Consider the following 9,377-nt stretch of genomic DNA (forward strand, 5'->3'; position numbering starts at 1 on the left):
TATTCTGAACACCTCACAATATTGTTATTAGTCCAAAACGTTGCAACGAGGTATCTTTCTGGACTGCGTAGTGGAGTGGTCCCCACAATATAATAAGAAAACCATCAACTGGTCTTAATCGCACCAAAAAATGTACCTGGACTGCGTAGAGGAGTGGTCACCACAATATAATTTAAAAACCCTGAACTGGTATGAATCGCACCAAAAAATGTACCTGGACTGCGTAGAGGAGTGGTCACCACAATATAATTTAAAAACCCTGAACTTGTATGATTCGCACCAAAAAATGTACCTGGACTGCGTAGAGGAGTGGTCACCACAATATAGTTTAAAAACCCTGAACTTGTATGATTCGCACCAATAAATGTATCTGGACTGCGTAAAGGAGTGGTCACCACAATATAATAAGAAAACCATCAACTGGTCTGAATCGCACCAAAAAATGTACCTGGACTGCGTAGAGGAGTGGTCACCACAATATAATTTAAAAATCCTGAACTTGTATGATTCGCACCAATAAATGTATCTGGACTGCGTAGAGGAGTGGTCACCACAATATAATTAATAAAAAACCCTCCACGGGTCTGAATTCCCCCCAAAAAATTTCTGGACTGCGTAGTGGGGTGGCCCCGGTACCCAATTTGATACCGGGGCCACAATATAATAAATACACCCTCAACTGGTCAGAATTCCAGGGAACAGATGGCGAACACCGGATGGACATCTAAAACCAACATAGCAGTTAAGGCCGCAGTTCCTCTTTTTTGTGACTGCACAAACAATTAACGTAGTAATATAAATAACAGTTTTTGTTTTTGTTTTAAATATAGAAAGAAAGAAGGTAGTACTAGAAATGGCTGTTATTTAGTTTCTTTTAAATAGAGAAAGAAAGAAGGTAGTACTAGAAATTGCAGTTTTGTTTTTGTTTTAAATATAGAAAGAAAGAAGGTAGTACTAGAAATGGCAGTTCTTTAGTTTCTTTTAAATATAGAAAGAAAGAAGGTAGCACTAGAAATGTCAGTTATTTTTTTTTTTTGAAATATAGAAAGAAAGAAGGTAGCAATAGAAATGGCAGTTCCTCTTTTTTGGAACTGCACAAACAGTGATGAAAATGAAGGTGGAGCTGGTGGCATGTCACGGTCCTCTTCAGAGGACAATCTCCTGACCAGCAGGTCTTTGCACCGCTGTAGACTTGTGTCCGCCGGAAACAGAGACACAACATACGCTTTAAACCGAGGATCGAGAACGGTTGGCAGAATGTATTCCTCTGACTTTAAAAGACTGACCATCCTCGGATCCTGGCAAAACGTACGAAGGGCTTCATCCACAAGAGCTACATGCTTGGTGGAATCGCAATGGTTTACCAGCTCCTCCCTCACTTTCTCCAGCTGCTTCTGCAAAAGCCTGATCAGGGGAATCACCTGACTCAAGCTGGCAGTGTCGGAACTGACTTCTCGTGTGGCAAGTTCAAATGGCTGCAGAACCTTGCACAACACAGAAATCATTCTCCAGTGCGCTTGACTCAGGCGCATCCCCACTCCTTTTCCTATGTCGTAGGTGGCTGTGTAGGCTTGAATGGCCTTTTGATGCTCCTCCATCCTCTGCAGCATATAGAGGGTGGAGTTCTAGCACGTAACTACCTCTAGTTAATTTAGATTGCAAGGCTTGTAAATACTTTGAAGATAAAAAAAGCAGGCTGCACAGACTGTGGAGCTAGAAAGTGAAATTAAATGGACCACGTTACTTTGGTGGCTATCTATGCCCCCCCCCCCGCCCTACACTTGTAGTTGAATATAAAAAAAGCAGCCTGCATAGACTGTAGAACTAGAAATTCAAATATACAAAGAAATGGACAAAGGCTGTTTGGTATCTGTCTGCATCAGATCCCCTCTCCACTAGGAGTAAAATAGAAAACTATTCAGCCGTTATATAATCTAGAATATAAAAAGAAATTGAGAAAGGTAATTTGGTATCTGTCTGCATTATAATCATCAACATCCTCCTCAGTGCCAGCTACATCAATATCCTCCTCCCTGTGTACAACATTCACACCTTCATTAGCCAAATCTGTAACTGGACTGTGGGTGATCCTTCCAGCATATGCAGAGGGCGTGCTGCAAATGCTGGATGGAGTCACCTCTTCCCGTACAGTGATGGGAAGGTCAGGCTTCACAACCACCAACACCCTTGGACTCGCCTTGGGGATTTGTGATGTCATCTGTTTAGAAGGCAAAGTTCTTTGCTGTTTTGTTGTTGTTGCTGACAGCATAACTCTCTTAAATTTTTGTAGGGAGGGGAGGAGGAGGGCTTAGATCCTTGGGTGAAGCTGGACCACTAGTCATGAACACGGGCCAGGGCCTAAGCCGTTCCTTGCCACTACGTGTCGTAAATGGCATATTGCCAACTTTACGTTTCTCCTCAGATGATTTTAAGTTTCTCTTTTTGCTATTTTTTGAGAACTTGGGCTTTTTGGATTTTACATGCCCTGTACTAGGAGATTGGGCATTGGGCTTGCCAGACGACGTTGATGGCATTTCATCGTCTATTTCATGACTAGTGGCAGCAGCTTCAGCATTAGCAGGAAGTGGGTCTTGATCTTTCCCTACTTTATACTCCAAATTTTGGTTTTCCATTATATGTAGCACAAGAGAGCGTACCCCTAAGCCACACACACTCGGCAAAGCCTTTAAAAATTATATGCGGCACAGGAGAGTACCACTGGACTTATACTGCTGAATCAGTGAACTTTGTAATATATCAGTACCACTGGACTTATACTGCTGAATCAGTGAACTTGGTAATATATCAGTACCACTGGACTTATACTGCTGAATCAGTGAACTTTGTAATAGCAGTACCACTGGACTTATACTGCTGAATCAGTGAACTTTGTAATATATCAGTACCACTGGACTTATACTGCTGAATCAGTGAACTTTGTAATATATCAGTACCACTGGACTTATACTGCTGAATCAGTGAACTTTGTAATAGCAGTACCACTGGACTTATACTGCTGAATCAGTGAACTTTGTAATATATCAGTACCACTGGACTTATACTGCTGAATCAGTGAACTTTGTAATAGCAGTACCACTGGACTTATACTGCTGAATCAGTGAACTTTGTAATAGCAGTACCCCTGGACTTATACTGCTGAATTAGTGAACTTTGTAATAGCAGTACCACTGGACTTATACTGCTGAATCAGTGAACTTTGTAATATATCAGTACCACTGGACTTATACTGCTGAATCAGTGAACTTGGTAATATATCAGTACCACTGGACTTATACTGCTGAATCAGTGAACTTTGTAATATATCAGTACCACTGGACTTATACTGCTGAATCAGTGAACTTTGTAATATATCAGTACCACTGGACTTATACTGCTGAATCAGTGAACTTTGTAATAGCAGTACCACTGGACTTATACTGCTGAATCAGTGAACTTTGTAATAGCAGTACCACTGGACTTATACTGCTGAATCAGTGAACTTTGTAATATATCAGTACCACTGGACTTATACTGCTGAATCAGTGAACTTTGTAATAGCAGTACCACTGGACTTATACTGCTGAATCAGTGAACTTTGTAATATATCAGTACCACTGGACTTATACTGCTGAATCAGTGAACTTTGTAATATATCAGTACCACTGGACTTATACTGCTGAATCAGTGAACTTTGTAATATATCAGTACCACTGGAGATATCTGTTCTTTTTCAGTGTTATTCTGAGGAGTATATATGAGAAATTGTCAGAGCGCATGCGCATATATTAAAGTGATAATATAAGTTAAATATCATAGATATTTGTGAAAGAATGTTGTCTTAAACTACACTGCTATCACATTCAGATATGATTTATCCACCACAAATGTATAATTTGTATTATAATTTGTATAATTTATATTTCAGCCTTTTGTTTTTGTTTACTCCAGACTTTCGTACTATAACATTTTATACATTCTGTTTCTTAACATTTAAAGAGGGAACGCTTGTGTAATGCAGAAAAGTAATTGGTCTATTGAAAAATGAAGGGAATTACAAAGGATTACACTACCCTCTTGTGGCAGATGGGGGAATTTCTTATATTGAACACAAAGAGATAGTGATTAGAATTTTAATTCTAGTCACTACCAATTTACCCACATTGATGCCACACAATCTGGACATTTGATATATATCTCATAAGAGTACTATATACATAAGTATATCCTTTTCAAGAGCACAGTTGCACCTCTTCTATAAAGTATACCTCAAAAGTACAAATGCAACACAGCAAAATGTTTTGAAAACATTCAGGCAGGCGGTCAGAGGAATGACAGACTCTGGTCAAATGATTGTACACATCACACTGCTGCTCCTCAGTGCCAGTAATATACTGAGAGCATGGTGTCCGTGGTAAGGTCATAATCCATGACTAAGTTCCCTGTCACTGACACTGAACACAAACTAATGTGATGTGTGCAATCACATCACCAGGGGGACTGATATCCCCCGCTTGCTCTAAAAGGTCAGAAAGGGCAGAGGAAGGTTATGAAATTAGTAATGGTGCTAATGACGTACCGGTGAATTATGGTTTTGAGATTTCCCATTTTAAATCGCGGGTCTTTCTTGGACATTAGGGGCTTTGGCTGCATCTTCCAGTCCCTGTTACTGGGAATAGTACAACCACCCGGTAACAGCTTTCTGCTTTTAACATCAATGTAAGATGTAGTATAATTATATATAGTTATTACATTCTATTTTATCTACTTTCACTACCCTGGAGTGTGATCTGCTCAAATATTCTGACTTAATATCAAAAGTTTCCAGACAATAATCTCCCCCATCTTTACTATGAGCAAATCCTCCACTGGCCACCCTCCCACCCCCGACAACAGAAACTTATAGATATACTGGTAGATTTTGGAAAAAGATCTGTATTTTTCTGCCATTATGTCCCAGTTTCAAACCTCCACTAGAGAACATAGGTTAATGATTGCACATTCAGACTGACAATGCTTATTCTAGATATTGCAAGCTCTTGGGGTGGGATGAAAGAAAAAAAATCAATTACAGGGTTGATAGAGGGAGATTAATTGCTGGGGAGACTATGAGATGGGGCACATGAATTATAGTGGAGGGAGAAAGAGGGGAACATAAATGACTACTTAGAGGGCAGTGTTAAAGAAATGACTTGAGGGGGACGGTGGTATAGGAGGAGTGAAATGCATGGGAGCATGGTGGGAAATGACGGACAAAGGACAAGGCAGCACACATGCATACATACATATATACGTACATACACACAGACAGACAGACAGACAGACAGAGATATATATTATACCTCCCAACTGTTTTGGACTGCTAGGGGACATACAGTACCAGTCATCAGAAAATTATAAAGGCTGAATTTTCCAAGTGTCGGACTATTCTTTTTTTTTTCTAAATACACAATAATTCCCTAAAGAATGTTTTGGAACAGCCACTAGATGTGTTTATATGTGTGTGGTGGATCCACTCATCCTAGTGAAAACCAAAAACGTTCAGGTGTCAGTGGCATCTAAGCTCATATTAGAGCATGTTAATACATAACATCGAGGAAGCCTTTAGAAGAACTGATCTGGGGCATCCTCCTACAGGAAAGCCCTGATCATAATATCACCAAAGTGCAGCAGAACTATACATAGAGCATTTTATTCAGAAGACTGTGAGTCAGTAAACTAACATTTGGCAACTGATGTTAATGGTTCCTGGCTAATACACAGGAACAAGGATTTCTCAAAACTACAATCCCACATTACATTTTTTTTTAGCATAAAGCTTTGCAACATTAATCTGTGGTGGGTGATGAATACGGCTGTCATTTTATCATGGGATTATACCTTTAACTTGCAAAAAATGAGCTGAAAACGCACACAGAAATTTTCAGAAACATCCCATGATATTACGCACTAGTTAGATATTTAATCAGGGCTTGCCTCTTCTATATATTTTTAATAAGTAAAAATTAAAGATATTGAAAATATTACTTTTTATACTGTAATAATTATGTAAAATTAGATTTGTATGTGCTATTATTTTATTTTTTTAGGTTGAGAATAAGGACTTAAAGAACAGAGTCCTTAATGATCCAGTGACTTACACAGAAAAGTTCAGCAAGGAGTGTAAATCCTTCTGTGAAGGTTTACTGGAGAAAGACCCCAAGAAACGGATTGGATTTAGAAATGACAACTGCAATGATCTGCGAGTAGTTCCTTTTTTCAGAGAAATAAACTGGAGGAAACTTGAAGCCGGTATGATCCTACTTTAATACTCAGTCTCTTATCCAGTTATACCCGGTAGACAAATATATGATAAGGTATTTCTATAATAACTCTGCAGATGCCCAGGGTGACCCAGTTAACAAAAGGCGATGGTAAATATAATCATCTCTATTGCAGTTTTAGCGCAATCTTTAGTAACTACTATGTGCAGTAGATGTAAGGATCAGCTTTACTCATGACTCAGGGTTTAACATAATTCTGTGGTACGCCTTGGGTCATAGCTTTATCCTGCTTCACATGACTTTCACTGAGCTTCAAAGCCTGCCTTTTGGAGCACAAGCTTACTTGTAACTTGACTGAAGCTCCCTCAGCATAAAATGATTTGTGGAATCTTCCTCTCAACACAGACAGCACAGATTTGTCTCTAGTTCAGAATAGTATAGTACAGTGTACTGTAGCCGGCAGTGATGTGCCTGGTCTGTTCTCCAGCAGAGCAGGCTCTCTTTCACTTCCTGAATTTTTTAATGTTGCTGGTTCTGCCAGAAGATACCCTGATGGCGGCTCTCTATACCTCTTGCACTCAAAATACATTGCATCTCAAGGCAGCCTATCAATGGCAAACTCAGCAGGCTGAGCTGTACAGGGTCACCTCTCTCTATTTACCCCAGTGGCAGCCGCCAATTAATAGGCAGCAGGGGTTATATATATACCTCATTTGTGCCTGTGTGTTCTCCATCTGTCCTGATATTGATAAATGCTTCCCTTACTGTGGTATTCTGTCATTCAACCTGGCCTGAAAGATCAGATCTTTACAATTTGGCCCTATGCACATGCTGCCAAATTGCTCACAGATAAGGTGTTTCACCAATCAATCCAAATGAAATGATTTGCCTATGTGTGAACCAAAAGTAGCTTAGCCATAAACATATTTGCATTTTGCCAAGTGCTCTTAAGGGATATCTAAATAATTACAATAGAAATAAAGTGAGAAGCTTAGAAGCACACTAGCTATTTGTTTTATATTTCATTCATATTGTGAAAATTGTAAGAGATGGATGTATAATAATATTTTGTTGCAACCCTTTACCTAAATTCTACAAATGTGTTGCAGACTCTAGGCAATATAAACTAATCTTTTTTATATCCACTCTTCAATCGTATTCATATATTCAAAATGCACAAATAATACAACCGCTTCAGCTTTGTTAAAGTGGGTGGGTGTACGATTTAATTGAAGACATGTTATGACATAGAGTAACTGGGGATATGTACCTTTTTCATTTTTTTTGTAAAGTAACTATCACGTTTCTTGCTAGTGGCATTTTAATTCATTCTTTTTTTCAACTCTAATAGGCATTCTTCCACCACCATTTGCCCCTGATTCCAAAACGGTCTACGCTAAGGATATCCAGGATGTGGGAGCATTCTCAACAGTAAAAGGGGTCAACCTTGAGGATTCTGACAAGCAATTATTTGACGAATTTGCCTCAGGCAATATCTCTATACCATGGCAAGAGGAAATGATTGAAACTGGTATTTTCGATGAACTAAATGGGGAGTTAAACGATATCAGAAATTCCACAGCTAATGACAACTCAGCTAAGTCTGGAGTGTGTCAAATTGCATAGAAACAACATGTGCATTTTGTAATGATAGCTGAGATAACTCCCTTATGTTTTGTGTCTGTCTCTTGAGAACTTCATAATTCTCCTGGAAAGATTCAGACCTACGAAGCACTTATTTCAAGACATTACATTTTGGCAAATAATGTCTACATTGTCTTTTATCCCCCAATAAGAACCAAGTACAAATGGAAACAATCATTGACCATGACCACAATATGGACCACAGACAATAGTCAAGATTTTGAGAACTGCACAAAAACCTCTACAATAAATTTTTCATGGACATTATACATTTAAATGTATACATACAATTCTCCTATTTGCTTACATGTTACTTCAAAACAGTGTTTTTATTTGTGGGACTTAAAAATAATGTGTTTAGATTAAGATTTAAAACTAATTCTTATCATAGAACAAACCTTTAATTGACTCCCTGTTTGAGTGACGACTGCTGGACACCAGTGCCAGGATTTAAAATGAAGGGAGTCCATGGGGAATTCAAACTGGGGCTCCAAACAATCAGATTGATTTATTTGTGAAGAAACAAAATGTATAACAAAATAATAGAATTCTTAAACTACAACTTGGAGCCCCTCCATCTTGCCTAAACCTTACTTGGTTACAGCATTTATATCAATAATAAAAAAAACTATTTTATGTATATTAACACCTTTTGAACAAGGGGAAGAAAAATTAGCTCATTAAAATTCATTATACTGCCTGATAAAAAAAAAAGTTGATTGTCAAAGGAAAATAACTATTTTTACACGTATTTATTGTAAAGCATTTATTATTAAATAGTTTACATTTTTATTGTAATCACTATCGATTCAGGTATCTTGAATCCTGTATATCATTGTGATATAAAATAATTGATGTAATCTTGATGTAATCTCCACTAAATACATTTCAGATGCAATAACAAGTAGCAAGGCAGAGTATTAAAACTGTACTCTGCATATACATATATACATATCTTATTATTTTACCTGCATTAATTAATTCATTGACTGTATTTAGTATAAAAGTCATAGCTATTTTAACTATTTAAATAATGTCACTTTATTGCTAGAAATTAGTTGAGGTGAAGTTAACAATGAGTAGAAAAATGGCAACATTCCTCTTAGTGAGATGCCTTTTACAAAATATTATTTCTACAGTTACAATTTTGTATTAGGTTGTTTTTAGGAAAGTAATACTTGTCAAAGAAAATTGGAGTTAGATTAATAAAATGTAATTATTTTCTTTCAGAGATGAAATACTAGAAAATACGTTATTTTCCGACTATATTTCTCATGCATTTCATCAAAACAATCATACAGATGTGCTCTATCTTGGTTTTTATCACATATAGATGCTTGTATTTATTGTTTCTGTTAAACATGTAAATTTGTAATGTAAACTGAAAGAACTTGGCTTTGTATACCGCAGAGTATAATGTATAGCATGACTTGAAAGTTAACATTAGAAAAGGAAACAATTCAAACTTTAAAA

The 9,377-nt window shown here is 37.5% G+C and overlaps 1 protein-coding gene across 1 annotated transcript in view; it reads left to right on the plus strand.

Annotated features, from left to right (window-relative positions):
* GRK1 (G protein-coupled receptor kinase 1) overlaps positions 1-9,377 on the plus strand; it is a 31,530-nt gene extending 22,153 nt beyond the window's left edge. The window contains exons 6-7 of the mRNA XM_075200059.1: positions 6,087-6,288; positions 7,612-9,377. Of these exons, the coding sequence (XP_075056160.1) occupies positions 6,087-6,288; positions 7,612-7,886 (477 nt within the window). The 3' untranslated portion in view covers positions 7,887-9,377. The remainder of the gene's footprint in view (positions 1-6,086; positions 6,289-7,611) is intronic.

This window comes from Mixophyes fleayi, chromosome 2 (genome assembly GCF_038048845.1).
Source record: "Mixophyes fleayi isolate aMixFle1 chromosome 2, aMixFle1.hap1, whole genome shotgun sequence".
Lineage (NCBI taxonomy): Eukaryota > Metazoa > Chordata > Amphibia > Anura > Limnodynastidae > Mixophyes > Mixophyes fleayi.